At 42.3% G+C, this 16183-nt stretch overlaps 1 protein-coding gene across 7 annotated transcripts in view; it reads left to right on the forward strand.

Annotated features, from left to right (window-relative positions):
• The window catches only part of LOC127356407 (caskin-2), a 54980-nt gene that overhangs the window by 16412 nt on the left and 22385 nt on the right, over positions 1-16183 (forward strand). For all 7 annotated transcript variants that reach the window (XM_051388106.1, XM_051388107.1, XM_051388108.1 and 4 more), the window contains exons 3-4: positions 7203-7254; positions 15177-15274. In XM_051388106.1, coding sequence (XP_051244066.1) covers positions 7203-7254; positions 15177-15274 — 150 coding nt within the window. The remainder of the gene's footprint in view (positions 1-7202; positions 7255-15176; positions 15275-16183) is intronic.

Consider the following 16183-nt stretch of genomic DNA (forward strand, 5'->3'; position numbering starts at 1 on the left):
GATAACTGTGTCGGGAAGGGAGGGAGAGAAACACTTCTTATCTATTTCATTTACTAATGCCAAATATTTAAAATAGGCTGATTTTATTTGAGGTCCGGCAGTCGGCTCGAACGAGACTCTAATGTGACACCAACTTTAATTACACAGAGGCACAAGAACAAAGATGAAGCACAGAAACACATCCTGCCACATGTTCAGTTATTTTATGATATTGACAGAAGATAAAATCAGTGTTGGTTTTTTATTACATTTCTTGTGTTTCTCATTGACGGATTAACTTTAATATAATAGTTCACTCGTCTCTTCTGGCTCCAGTTTCTGTGAGATTAGAGTTAAAGAAGTTTTGAGGAAACTTCCCTGAGAATTAAAGTATTTACAGTCAGAACTACGGAAGCCCCGAGAGGTGCAGAATATATATTGTGTGTTATGTGTTAAGATAAATTAAAACTCAGCTGGAAAGAAACGAATGCTTTTTGGTATTGGTAATGGTATTGGTATTTTATATCAGTTTATAGAGTTTATACAACTATTTTAAAAATATCTTGTTTTGAAAAGGAAAATGTTAAAAAGTAGTTTTTTACCACATTGCAGTTTCCACAATAGAAAATCGTTTAAATTCTGATTTCTTCATATATTGTACCATCACATTAAACATTAAAAGGTTTGTATATGGACTCCTGACAGTATAATAAAACACTATAAACCTAAATAAAGACTGGAACCGCCACAAAATACTGTGATACAAAGAGTTGTGGTTGTGGTGCTTCAGCCCTCTGTGACTGAAATTAGTATCACAACAACAAACAATTACTTAACAAAATAAGTAAATAAATGAATTAATAAGAGTTTGACATAAAGCTAAAACATTAATGAAGAAGTTCTTTGAAATTATGAATTTCAAACCTTTTTTTAACAGATTTTAGTTTTTCTAAAGTCAGAAAAACTTTATTTAGTTTATTTCAAAGCTTTAAAGTTTGAGTTTGACTTAAAACTTAAAGAAATAGTGACGACAGCTGCCTGTAAAGAGTTTCTCAGCCCAACAATCTCCTTCAGTCTGAACATGAGACGTATGAGACTGATCTGTGAGTTTAAACCTGCAGGGAGAATATTAGATTAGATTCTGCTCCAACATGTCTGATCCGCTCACTCATCAGCAGCTTTCACACCAGACTTCCTTCAGTTTTACTCTGAAGTCTCTCGTTAACAGGCTGTGGCCATAATGAGAGTCTCCACCGGGTCCCGGAGCCAGACCGCCGCCACCATACTGTCAGCTGTCCGTTAGCCCCGTTAGCTCATTCAGGCCTGAAGGGTCCTGATCAGAACGAGGGGCTTCCAGCTGGATCTCTGGGCCCTCGCTGCAACACCTGGAACCTGCAGATGAGCGCAGATACAGACTGACAGCAGAGGAAAATACATCTAATACATCATAAATATCTCATTTTGTGGAATTTAATGTCAAAACAGTCGATTTGTTGAGTTTGGATTGATGGGAAAGTCTAAAAGTTGGATAATCATTCAATTAATAGTTTTGGCACTTTCTCTTGAACAATGGTTCCAGTTTTAACAGACGGCAAAGTGTTTTCACCTATTCATGAAATATTAAGATTATTATTCATAAAATTACAACTATCTTGTAATATTCTGACGTTTTTGTCTCAAAATTACAACTTTGTGCTCAAAATATTTGGACTTTATTCTGTAAATCGCTGCAAGAACTCTGTAAATTCTCAGAAATAATAAAGTAACTGAATATAGAGATTAGAGCTGCAATGATTAGTCGATTTATTGATCAGAAAATATGTTAATAATTGATTCATTAAAACATTCTCTTCTTCAGTTGTGGAGATTTGCTGTAATCAGATCTCTGTTGACACTGATCCTCGGTCAGTGGTTTGTGTCTGTGGTGTTTATGGGCTGTGTGTTTGTGTGTGTGTGGTGTGTGTGTGTGTGTGTGTGTGGAGGTGTTGGGCTGTAAGCTAGCTGTGACTTGCTGTCAGAGGAAGAGGAGGGAGGAAGAGGAGGAGGAGGGAGGTTGTGTTGACAGAGGCTCTCCAGGCGTGGAGCAGCTCTCAGGAACAAAGCCAGGACTCTGGGCCTCTTCTACACTTCCTTTCCCAACACTATTGTTCCACAGAGCGCGAGGCTGAAGCATTGTGTCGGCTCAGACCCCCCGACTCCCCCCGACCTCCCCCTGACGCCTCCCTGAGTGACAGACTGAGAGAACAGAGAAACTGACTGATGTTCTCCAACTCACTTTCTGAGCTTTATGTTCTTTATGTTCCACCTCCTGCTGCTGCATTCACTCTCTATGTTCACACTGCTGCACAGAACCAGGAAATATCTCAACAACCACATCAGTTTATACAGAGGGAGAACTATAATGATGTTTCTGATGTTAATACAATTATTATAATCTGTTAAACTCTAACAGAAACAGCAGTAATGATTGTGAACCTCATCCCTCCGGCTCCTCCTGCTGCTTTCTTAGAGCCACTTTATCGGCAGCTGATAACGCCGACGTCACTCACACACACAGCAGAGCCGATAAGACCGGCCTCATTCCTCCATCGGCGTCCTACCTGAGCCTGAACCCGCGGACGTCTCCGAGCTGCAGCGCTGCACAGGAATGTAAACAACGCGTTTACCTTCACAGCCGCTAAAGAACGAAGCCGAGTGGAACCGGAGCCCTGCTACGTCCTCCTGATGGAGGTTAATGTACGAGGAGGAAGTCTGTAGCAGGAGCTGTAACACACTAATACAGTCGGTACAGGAGGACACACACACACACACACACACACATCCACACTACGTTTTTACATTTTATAATCTGTTGTTGATTAGTTTATTGACATTAAATCACAGAAACGTCTCTTTATCTTGTGCTCATACGGCCGTTGGAACCAGATTAAAGGGCAAATATTCGCCTCACGTTTCTGCCAATGAGAGCAGCTCAACTGTAGGTTGCCAGTACGTCACCGAAAACCAAAATGGCCGACTGAATGACAACCATAAAGCAAACAGGACTCCACAAACCGTTCAGAGACGTTCACAGTCGGCTGAAACCTTTCTGTGGAGCTCCGTGTGTTCGCGGTCCGACGCCGAGCTGCTGATCTGCTGACCAAAGGACCAGAGTCTCAGGAAACAGCGGCTGCTTGCTAACAAAGGCGGGAGGAAGCGTCTCTGATGGACTTTCCCTCCTCAGTGTGTCCAGCTGTGTGTTCAGTTCACCTCTCTGTCCCTTCAGTTTGATCTTTAATGACTTCAGTGACGCAGGAAATCCTTTATTTAATCATTTACTGCTGAGGTTTGACAACAGTCGGTCTTTGTTAGCGGTGAAGACATTGAATAGTGTCTCACTGAGACTGATATCTAACATCTACACTGTGTTTGCACTGTACAGCGAGTAAACTGATAACAACCCGTCTGTATTTGCATCCGTGTGATTGAGGTCCAGTTTGGCTCTGAGTCCAGACTTTGGGGGGGGGTTGGACCGGAGCAGCTGTTGTCATCTGCATCCAGACTTGACTCGGAGCTGGAGGACAGGCTGAAGGGACAAACCTCCTCGTCCTGGAGACCTGATAAGAAAAGCTTCATGTCTCTGCGCTGCGCTGCCGTCACCGTCCTCTTTCAGTCTGCAGATAAGAGAGAGACGAGTCCCGCTTTGGACAAACACTTCAGCAGCTTCCTGTGTTCCTGTGCCAGCCTCTCTGAAGGCCAGAGGGGAGGACGGGGGAGGACGGGAGGAGAGAGGAGAGCTGCTGATTGGTGCCCGCGTTTCCCCTCGAGAGCGAATCTTCAAACAGACCTGCTGCCTGAAACGAAGCCTCTATCACAGACTGCAGGTCGACCTGTGGGGGGGTCTGAAGGCCGGATTCTGAACCGAACCCATACTGAAGCTTTAATGAGGACGGCTGCAACCACTGATTATTTATTATTGATTTAATAATGAAATAATATCCTGCAGATTTAATCAGTTTAACATTTTGTTACTGCTGGTTTTCATTAAGTCAAAAAAATGTTCATCATCGACTTGTAGATGAACGTTTATGATAATATGTCCTTTTTAAGAATAAACTACAACCCGACAATCGATACTGAGATAAAAACACATTGATGGAAACACGACTAATGACTCCACCTTGTTTTACCTGCTGCTCTAACAGCCTGCACTCTGCCAGTGTGTCGGATTCAGTGTCGGTGTAATTGCAATTGCTACTCCCTCGCCTCACCCTCTCCTTCTGAGTGTGTAGGAGAAACTACGATGGCCATGAAAAGTGCAAAAAGACCCCATCTAAAACCAGTGTTTGGTACGTTCTGAGCCACTATAGAAACATGTGGGACTCCTGCTTCCTCTGTAGATAACAACGTCTCATTCTAAGGCAACAAAAACACAAAGATTCAGATGATTACACTAATGAAAACATACCTATAAATATTATATTACATTTCTGACAATAAATGTCACTCTCCGGACCTTTTAAATATGATTTTTACAGCTCTGAGAATTGTTTGGATTAATGAAGTTACTCGTGTAAAGTAGAATTTTCTGGTTTTGTGTATTGATCATCCTGTAACAACTACAAAAGGAAACCAACAGTGATTCACCTTCATATTTTTTGGCTGTATGAACATAAAATAAGTCTTAAATTGAAGCTGTGCTCAGAGCAGACAGTAAACCGCTGCTGAACTTCACCAGAACTTTAATGTTTGCGTGTCCACATACTTTTGGCCACGTATAGTAAGTGTTGATATTAACAGCCTTCAGTTTGCTTCATTAACCAGATGAAGATGTGTTCGGTGTCTTACGGCTGCTGATAACACTTTATATTTAGTCTGGAGGTGTAATCTGAAGCAGCTTCAGTCTGTCGTGGTGCGTTTGGAGGACGTCCAGATTTCTTGAAAAAGAAAACTTATATTTAGTGCCGAGCTGCTTCACCACAATGAGAGGAGAGGAGCTGCCGTGTCGTTTGTTTATGACCTCGTCCACGAGAAACAAAAAGATGTGAGAGGCGTTGCCTGCAGACGTATAATCATACATTTGATACTCGCAGCGGTTGTCTAATTTTAGCCTGTAGATTTTTTACAACAGATTCTCTTTCAGACCGCTCCACCATCCCGACGAGACCTCTCGAATGTGCAGACTCCTGCAGAAACCTCCTCCTGCTGCATTCTTGTGGCAGCAGATCCACGGGACGTTAAACTTTGAGCTGGATTTATAAAAAGAGGCTGAGTGGCTGCAGCTCCGCCTCGCTCCATAAACAGCATCAGAAATAACTCTGAACAAATGTGCAGCAGATGATGATGGCCTTCAGACGGCTGCTGGAGACGACATTTAACATCAGCCGCTCGCTGCTTCCTGTTGCTGAAGCTCTGATATCAGATCAGTGTTATTACTCAGAGACAAAGATTAATGTCTCATTTACAACCAGAAACTAAAGGTTTTATTCCCAAACTGCTCTGAGAGAGTTTTCTATGGAAGCCCATTTCTGCCAGTAAAATAAAAACAAAAGATGAGAAGTTGTCAGTTGAAATCATGAGATGAAGTTTTGTCTCCTAATTTTGACTTTACATGAATTGTTTTATTATCAAGGCTAAGTTTGGAAATGGACTTCCATAAGGAGGTGAGTTTTATTCTGTTTCTGTCCACTTTAATGAAGTTACGATGATCTGAAGGTAAAATTAGTGTTTTTGTCTCTGGAGTCTGGTGGAGAGTGATAGTGATATTACGGCTGTTTGTGGTTAAACTAAAGGTCTATCTCTGTAGGGATCCTTTCCATAATGCTGTCAGACACTGACAATAACAGTTGCAGACTGTTTTGCAGCTATTTTATAATCTACGTCGGTGAATTAAGGATTTATTTCCACCAAACCAGAGTTGGTGATTGTTGGAAACACTAAGAGAGACGTTGTTGGTGAGTTTTATTTAGTTTCTGTCCACTTTGAAGTGTGTTTTGGTAAAATCATTGGTTTTATGAATGGAGTCTGGTGGGCCGTAGCGGCCGTTGTTTTGCTGGTGCTCTAGTGCGACCTCTACTGGCAGTGAGTTTCAGATATAAAACCTTTCGGGGAATTTGAGGTATGGTGAGCTTTCAGAGCTGCAGTGGTTTATTTGTTGACAGTCTTCCAGAAAGAAGACTTTTAATGAGACCGTATTTACGTCTCTGTGTCTTCAGTGTGCGTCTGGGTTTTCATTTTTGTCTTGTGCTGATTAATTCCCATTAATTATAAAATCCAGGTCATTATCAAAGCGGCGCTGTGATCCCCGGAGGGAGAGCCTGCCGCGTTTCTCTGAGATCTGAAACACTTCAAACGCTGTATTGTCGGAGAGGGTGGGGGGGTTGCTGGAGGTAGATGTTTGAGGCGGGGGGGCGGTGTGAAGCTGCTGTCTGCTGGTCTCCAGTGTCTGCGATCTGTTTCCCATCATCCCCTCTTGTGACCTCCTGTGACCTCCTGTGTGTGACCTGTGGCAGTAAACGCCGACTGCTCACCTTCAGTCGCTGTGTTTACGTTAAATCACCAATAATTAAAATGTAAATGCCTTAAAATGAGCTGGTTTTACAGTGTGTGTTCAGCCTGTTGGTGATAATCAGCTCAGAAATGAGAAAAAGTGTTTTTCCTCATAGTAAGATTGTTTTTGAACATGAGCGAGAACAGAGTTTTTATATTTATATATATATCCAACATCAGTGTCTGAGAGTTAGAAATAAACATATTTATACACATTTATATAGATTTATACACATTTGTAACATATTTATATACATTTATAACACATTTATCCATATTTATACACATTTATATAGATTTATACACATTTATATAGATTTATACACATTTATAACATATTTACACATTTATAACACATTTATACACATAGACGTTGTCAGAAACCAGGATTCGTGTTGCTCTGATGTTTTAGGAAGCTGCACTGATCTCTGACTCACAGCAGAGTCAGTGAGCGTGGCGTTATAATATGACCGCGGTACCGAACAGAGACCCGTCTGTCAGACACGAGTGGTAGGAGGCCGAGGAACCCGAGTCAGAAGCTAATGAAGCTTCCTCAGGAGGTCCAGCAGAGAGGGAACATCCACAGACCTCCTCCCAGACACTGACTGAGATCCTGAACCTGCTGTTAGAGGAGGTTCTGGAGGACAGACAACAGGTCCAGACTGATCAGATTCTGTGTTTTCTGTTTCTTCCAGAGTTGCTGGGCTCCACCAAGAGACTGAATGTGAACTACCAGGACTCAGACGGGTGAGTGATGAAGTCATTCCTGCTCTCCCTCTGCTTCTATAAAACTGTTTCCACTGCTGGAGGCCAGATCCTGGACTCGGACCTGTTGGCCGCGTCTGGCTGAGTCAGCAGATTCAGTGATTTTGTCCTCCGTTACGCTGACTCGAAGCTCATTATCCTGATGAAGAAAGTTTCTCCTCATCAATATTTCTCTTTGTTAAAAGTTTAATGTAACGTCTCGCTGCTGTTTCCTCTCAGCAGACTCTTTATAGACGTCTCACCGCACTTTACTTTCACCTGACAGATTTTATAGCAACTTTCCTTTTAAACTGACTCCATTGAGACGAATCCACCGCTGGAGGTTTCTGATGAAATGTGGTTCAGACATTCACTTTTCCTCTAGCGCCACCAGCAGGTCAACATTTAAAGTGTGCAGTACTTTAGTTTATGATCAAATACCTGCAGAACTACAGACGTTCCCATCAGCCTCAGCTGGACAAATATTAGCATGCTGAGAGAGTCCGAGAGAGTCTAGAAAGAGCCGTAAACCTCCAGAGTTAGAGACTGTGAACCAGCACATCATCCGCAGACATTGTCGAGTGTCAGACCCCTTTGGCCCCTCAGAGGGCAGAGGGGGGCCCAGGGAGGTCAGAGGTCAAGGAGCAGAGGGCCGGACCGCAACCGATCAGATAGGAGTGTTTACAAAGAGGCTGGATGACTTAATGCAACACTGACAGCTGAGGAGGGAGTTAGTCCTCCATCCAGAGGGGGACGATAAACAAACCTCTGTACACATAGTGTCTGACGAGATTCTATTGATCAGAATACACTGTATCTTTATTGATTATTGATCAGAATACACTGTATCTTTATTGATTATTGATCAGAATACACTGTATCTTTATTGATTATTGATCAGAATACACTGTATCTTTGATAAAGTTGTCTGACTGCTGGTAGTGTGTTTGCTAACGTCAGCTGATTAGTTGTAAGTAGCTAGTTGATAAATACATTAGTTGTTTAAAATTAAAGAACAATTCTAACAGTTCTCTGAAGCTCTACTTAAATTTAACGGTTTCAAGTGGATCTTAAAATTCATACAAATTCAATGTGTGTGTGTGTGTGTCAGTGTGTGTGTGTGTCTGTGTGTGTGTGTGTGTGTGTGTGTGTGTGTGTGTGTGTGTGTGTGTGTGTGTGTGTGTGTGTGTGTGTGTGTGTCAGTGTGTGTGTGTGTCTGTGTGTGTGTCTGTGTGTGTGTCGTGTGTGTGTGTCAGTGTGTGTGTGTGTGTGTGTGTGTGTGTGTGTGTGTCTGTGTGTGTGTGTGTGTGTGTGTGTGTGTGTGTGTGTGTGTGTGTGTGTGTGTGTGTGTGTGTGTGTGTGTTGGGGATAATAGTCTCCACAGGGATGATGGATCTCAGGCAGGAAAAGGTTTTTCATTATTCATCAGCCGCTGCCGGCGGCTCGCCGGGCGGCGGAGCTCAGACGGAGCTCTGCCCCCGCTGCAGTAATCGCACCATCTAAACACAACATCCCCAACTTCCCACAATCCTCCAGTGTTCAGCCGGCACATCAGCGGCTTCGTTTGTTGCTGTCAGATCGTGTTATTGCAGAGTCAGTCAGAGCACAGAGACGTTCTCACGGGTTCCTCTGCTCAATGCAGTCAGTAACAGTCAATAACAGACAGTAAGTTACTGTCTGTTACTGACTGTTATTACTGACTGTACTGTTATTACTGACTGTTATTGACTGTTATTACTGACTGTTACTGACTGTTACTGTCTGTTATTACTGACTGTTACTGACTGTTACTGACTGTTACTGACTGTTACTGTCTGTTACTGTGTTATTACTGACTGTTACTGACTGTTACTGACTGTTATTGTCTGTTACTGACTGTTACTGTCTGTTACTGACTGTTACTGACTGTTCTACTGTCTTTATTACTGACTGTTACTGACTGTTACTGACTGTTATTGCTGTTACTGTTTTTTTTTTTTTTTTTTTTTTTTTTTTTTTTTTTTTTTTTTTTTTTTTTTTTTTTTTTTTTTTTTTTTTTTTTTTTTTTTTTTTTTTTTTTTTATTTACTGTTAGGGCTGCTCGATTATGTAAAAAATCATAATCACAAGTATTTGGGTCAAAATTGAAATCACGATTATTCAAGCTCTGGGCCTTTTGTCCTGAGTCGCTGTGACAGAAACTCCCAACAGAATCCTCATCTGTGCTGTTAAAGTTAACTTTTAGGCTCCTTTTTATAGTCCAAAATCACAAAATCTGACTAAACGTGTTGCTGAATTCATGGAAATTCTTAATTAGGAGGATTTGAATGACAGAAACTACCAGCTACAGCAGTGGTTCCCAACCTGGAGGTCGCCAAAGCTTCACAGACACACAAATATACACACAGTAGGTTGATATCTTCACTTCTGTAAAGAAAATGGAACTAGAATAGAAGAAATCTAATAGAAAGAAAACAAGAAAACACTGAATTTGTCAGAAAAGAATCTTAAGTCTGTTTGATAAAATACTTTATATAGACAGAGAACTTATTCAAACTATTATTTTTTTAAACTTACCTGTTCAAACGAAAACAACATGACAGGAGAAGACTGCAACTAGTGTCGCGACCACCAGCGCAAGTATAAATAGTTACGGCGCTCCCGTGACTTCACATTGTTGCACGACAGGTCGGGAACAGCGAGTATACGGAGCGCATGATGTGCAGTGCTTGCTGCGGGGGAGGGACGGAAATAAGCACACGCGAAATACGCAGACTGTGGCTGTGTCCCAATTCAGGGGCTCAGCTTTTTTCTATACAACGTTGCACAACAGAAAATGAAAAAAAAAATCGTTTCCCTCCGATTTTATTAGTTTTGAGATCGTTTGGCCCCAAAATTGTAATCATGATCAAATTTCGATTAATTGAGCAGCCTTACTGACTGTTACTGTCTGTTACTGACCGTTATTGTCTGTTACTGACTGTTACTGACTGTTACTGACTGTTATTGACTGTTACTGTCTGTTACTGACTAAAAATGACCATTCTAGATTATTCAGGATTATTAATGTTTGCTTTTGATCGTCTGCAGAAATGTTAATCAGTCGTTATTCAGCAGCGGCGGTGCGTGTTGTTGACAGACTCAGATTCAAGAAGAACGGAGCCTGAGGTTATGTTTAGTGAAACAGAAAGGCATCCAGCTCGCCTCGCCAAAACCCTGCGAACAACGGCTGACATACTTTCCTCCCGGCTCAGACACTTTCACGCCTCGCCAAGGTTTCGTCACCGATCGCGGGATTAAATCCGCCCTCGCCCCGCCTCTCTAGGTGTACCCACACACCTGTCTGCACTCAGGCTGTGATTTCATGAAAGGAAGTGTGACCTCACTCATAAATCAGCGTTATTGAGGGTGTGTAAGTGTTTGTGCACGTCGGCCATTCATCCCCCAGAGTGTGTGTGTGTGTGTGTGTGTGTGTGTGTGTGTGTGTGTGTGTGTGTGTGAGAGAAACAAACACACACTGGGTATAGAGGAGGTTTCCTTTCTGCATCCCTGTGAGACAAATTAGTGTTTGAGTGTGTGCTGGCGGCTCCGCTGGCTCCGGCGGCTCCGGCGGCTCCGCTGGCTCAGTGTTTGGACGTGTTTCTATGGAGAGCGGAGCTGGAATGGGTGCCTGTGACGGTGGGAGCTCTGGGCCTTTTGTCCTGAGTCGCTGTGACAGAAACTCCCAACAGAATCCTCATCTGTGCTGTTAAAGTTAACTTTTAGGCTCCTTTTTATAGTCCATAATTACAAAATCTGACTAAACGTGTTGCTGAATTCATGGAAATTCTTAATTAGGAGGATTTGAATGACAGAAACTACCAGCTACAGCAGTGGTTCCCAACCTGGAGGTCGCCAAAGCTTCACAGACACACAAATATACACACAGTAGGTTGATATCTTCACTTCTGTAAAGAAAATGGAACTAGAATAGAAGAAATCTAATAGAGCAAAAGCCAGGCACCAAGAAAACACTGAATTTGTCAGAAAAGAATCTTAAGTCTGTTTGATAAAATACTTTATATAGACAGAGACTTGTATAAATAAACTCTGGTTTATACAAACTTCCTGCAGTTACTGAGTTCAGTGTTTGGCTCCATTGTACAGTTTTTAATATAATATGAAATATCGAATATAAAATATGTCACTGAGTCAGTTTATTAAATGATAGAAAAGTTGTCCACAAAACAGTTAACATAGATTACAACAGTTTAATTAAACCAAATGTAAAAGCCCCCTTTAATTTCTGTACTCAGAGATATTTTAAAGTGTTTATTTCCTTTAACATTAGTGTGAACATTTAGCATTTAGAGAACAAAAACGAATGAAAAAGTAAAAGAGTCATTATTACTATAAGAAACACACGATACAGGATGTCCACAGGCTCTTAAAAAGTCTAAAGTCACAATATCTGTAATAGTTTGTCGTAGTAAACAGCTTTGAAAAGGAGAGATTCCTCCAATAAGCACCTGGTTAGGAAAGATTTAAGATGCTAATGAAACCCATTAAATGATCAATAACTGGAAACAGAAACCTGAACACAGAAAAGGATTGTAGCTTCCACTTATTACACTGATAATAATAGTAATGTGAAATGGACCTGATGAATCCAGTGTGTGCCAGAGGACGTCTGAGTCTTTTCACTGTCACATGTTCTCCGTGTGCCAACATGCCCGACCTGCACTCATAAAGAGCTGCTCGTAAAAAAAACCTCCTCTCGTAAAACGGTAAATGAACAAACTGTGAACACGAACACGCTGGAACTCTGCTGCTGCGTCTGCCGAGCTCTCCGAGGAACAGACATAACTGATGTGCACTGACGCGAGACTGCGAGGGAGCAACATCCGGTCTGTGCCGGGTCAGTGCCGTCCTCCACGCCGACACTGAGGGTTAATTATTAAAAACTGAATATCACAAGATCATTTCTGTTGGCCTTCTTGGAAATGAATAATCTCTGATGTGAAATGAAAACTGATTTGAATGTGAGGCAGAGAAACGTCGATAACAGCTGCTGCTAACCTTACCTCAGTTTGTTTCTCTGATAACTTAAGATCCAGACGTCCGATGACTAAAATCCTTCATCCGGTTCAAATCTAGAGTTAAAAAGCACCAAGATGTAAACAGTGGATGGTAACAATGTGGCTTCACACTGGATCAACAGACTGAGGCTGAAGCTGACAGGTCTCTGTTACAGACATTTAGCGCCGGTAGAGGCGGGAAACATTTTAGGAGTTTTAGTCGTGCAGGAAAGTCGTCGTCATAGTCAGGTGACCTTCGTTGTCGTGGTAACAACAATAAACAGTGCGCCTCTTGCTCCCGGCCGGTCGGGGTGTATCTGTCTCTGAGATGTAGTCGAAGTATAAAGTTGTATAAAATGTAAATACTCACCTTGAGTCTGTACTTCAGAGTAGCTCTGAGGAGGGGGGGGAGGAGGGGGAGGAGGGGGAGGGGGTCACAGCCTCCCCCTCCCCCTCTGTCCCCCCTCTGTCCTCTCGCTGTGGAGTGGCGGTGGTGATGAGAGGTGAGGTCACAGAGGGCCTCGTTCTCCCAGATGGGGGAGGAGGGGGGAGGAGGGGGGAGGAGGGGGAGGAAGAGGAAAGCTGCTAACAGGTGCTAACTATGCTAATTGTCCAACATGTGCAGGTCAGCGTCTGTCAGTGTGAAACTGCTGAATATTTCTCACATTAAACTCTGGTGTTCATCACCTCCTGGTTCATGTTGCTGTAAGCTGTCAGATCAATTATTGTAATATCAGATATTGATCATCACAAACAGTCCGATAATAACGACCTCCTTCCTCTGCTGCCTTCAGGGACTCTCACTAATTATCTCGTACGAACTCGAGTTTAAAGCCTCAGACGACGCTGCTGATGAAGGATTCCTCCTCCTCTTCCTCCTCTTCCTCCTCCTCCTGTCACTCTCTCCCGCTCTCAGTAACCCGTCCATTACTGTGGCAGCGGCCCTCGGCGCTGTCTGGCTCTGAATGCCATCGCTCACATTACGCAACAGAGAGAAAGGAAGCACTAAAAACCAGCCCTCCCTCTGTATTCACTCCTTTCTCCTCTGATGCTTTATTTACAGACCTCCTCATGTAGCCTGTAGCTCTGTTTCCTGTCCTGCTTTAATGTGGCGGCTTCATGTGGGGCACGTTGTGGGGGGGCGGGTGGGGTGGGGGGGCAGGAAATTAAATATATTGTCTATAAAAGAGTCTGTACAGTAATATGAGTGCTAGTGTAAGCTCGTACAGCTGTTTGTTTCTGGATATTATCGTAACAAAATTCTCTTTAATATGTAAAATCTGAATGAGATCTTCATCCATATAAAGAACCTTCATCAGAAACTACCCATAATGCTGCTGTGTCACTACGACTCGCCACCGCAGTAACGGCGGCAGAAAATATAAATATATACAGTCAGTGTGCTGCCCTATTAGCAGCTATTAGTTGGATAGAAATATGAGAACATGTTGTTTTATGTTCAGCATGTGAAATAAAATTGTTTAAGGTAATATTACTACAGTGCTAATTTCCCTTAGCGCATTAATGGTAATTCCCATCTTGTGTTAGCATCGAGCTAAACGATGATAAGTGCTAGTCAGTTCATATATATGTGAATCACGATAGGTGAAATATTATTATTATTATTAAATACACTTTGACATTTGCTGCTGACAATCAGCTCTATTTATGTCAATAACTTCAATAATCAATAATTAAAGTTAGTTAGTTAATTTATAATCGACTAATTGTTTCAGCATTAATAAATGTATGTGTAATTATTATCAGCTAACGATTATTCCTGTGGTACTGGTCGGCCCCTGGACGGAGACCACGGGGTCCACATGTGAACAGATCCTGTAGGTCTGGTTCCAGAGGGTGTGACCGGGGCCCTGATGTGTTCCCAGGTGTTGTGGTTTACCTGTAGCTGCAGGTCGACGTCTGACTCACTCTGACTCTCCCTCATGTTCAGACACACACATTCTGCAGCGTGACCTCCTCAGTAGAGCTGCAATAATACGGCTTATTTTTATTAATTTAATCAGATTTAATGACTGTGTGTCACCCAGAACTGATCCAAGATTCAGAGGAGGAAGAGGAGGAGGAGGAAGAGGAGGAAGAGGAGGAGGAGAGAGGGGGTTTCTGCTCCATATTGAGTTTTAATTTCAAGTCTTTTCCATAAAGTCTCTTGTTAAACGTGAGACTCTGATGTGTTTTTATATGAACTGTATTTACAGTCTCTGTGAGGACTCTTAATGAGACGCAGTGTGTGTGTGATGTGGTGTGTTTTAGTGTCTCTGTGGGGACCGATCCAGCTGGGTGGTGAAACCGGTCGACAGGAATCTGAAGTTTGTTTTTAAATGTGTCGTCTTTAATTTTGTGTTTTATGTATGTTTTTGTTATTCAGTTTATTCTCTTTTTACCTTCCTGTCTTAACCTTTTCATTAAAGGCCTTTAAAGGGACGGGTGTTACGAATTAACATCTGCTATAAACACTGTGAAACATCGGATAGCTGTTTTCAGTCTATGTTAAAAAAGACCATTTTATTTCTGTTTTTTTTTTTTTTTTTATTGAGGTTCTGGCAACGATTACATGTACTCCAGTTCCAGATATGTATAGAACCACTATCTTAATAAAACCTAAAAACAGCAGGGGTCACAACTTAACCAACACAACAGAAAAACAAACAAACAACACAGCACCAGGTTGAATACGTTCAGATTGTTAAGTTCTGCTGTAGTCAGTTACGTAAAGTTCAGACCACTGTGTCTCACACTGGACGCCATATATACATCTGTCATGGAGGTTGTAGGTTAAAAACATTTAATAAACACTGTGGACAGTTTATAATGCTCTCTCTCTCTCTCTCTCTCTCTTTATCGCTCTCTCTCTGCTGTGACCTTTGACCAGGTTTTCGGCGTTGCACCATGCGGCTCTCACAGGGACCACGGAGCTGCTGTCTGCGCTGCTGGAGGCTCAGGCCACCGTGGACGTCAAAGACAGTAACGGTGAGACTGACACACACCTTCCTGGCGTCTGAAGCCCGGTACACATGGGACCAGTATTATCAGGGGACCTCATGACCTGATCTTAATCCTGTGTGAATCTGTCATGTACGCCATTTGTAAAGTAAGAATTCCACCATTATTGACCATATTTCGCCAAACACAGTGATAATAGTCCCGTTCGAATCAGCATCAGAAGAACTTAATGGAAGAAGTGCTGCAAACGTACACAGGTCCTGGATGTTTTACAGTGAGCATCGGTTTCTGCAGCATTCTCCAGTGTTTGAGGCTTTTCTCGTCCTTTCAGCACACAGATTGGTCTATAATGAAACTTGCAGAGAACACAAAGGAAGACAGAACCTGTGTAAACCTGAATGTATTAATAAAATCTAACAATAAAATACGACTGGTCTTTGTAAACTGATGTAAATTAGCTGGTTTATTAACCACTGTAAGTGTTTTAAAACACAACACAGTGCTTCCTATCCAACCTCACTTACTCACTGTGGGGTTCAGTATCGTATTGAGCCTTCAGCAGTCGGCCAGATGTGGAACAACAGACACTTATTATAAACTACAAACTTTCTCTAAGAGGAACTTGATTGAACTTGATGATTAATATGTTTGTGTGTGTCAGACTTTAACATCTGTGGCTCCAGTGAAAATTTAAAATGTTCAACTTCTGATCAGATCAAATCCTCACCGACCAATAAACAGTTTATTTAACAGTTGGTGCTGCTGAGAGCAGATTTTGTTTTCTATCACATGACGTGTGTGTGTGTGTGTGTGTGTGTGTGTGTGTGTGTGTGTGTGTGTGTGTGTGTGTGTGACAGTATCAGCTGGTTCAGAACATCACAGCAGATTAACAGCTGTGCTGCATTCACTGCAGCTCGTTTACATCATCACAATTTA

The sequence above is a fragment of the Dicentrarchus labrax genome, unplaced genomic scaffold, assembly GCF_905237075.1.
Source record: "Dicentrarchus labrax unplaced genomic scaffold, dlabrax2021, whole genome shotgun sequence".
NCBI classification, from domain to species: Eukaryota; Metazoa; Chordata; class Actinopteri; family Moronidae; genus Dicentrarchus; species Dicentrarchus labrax.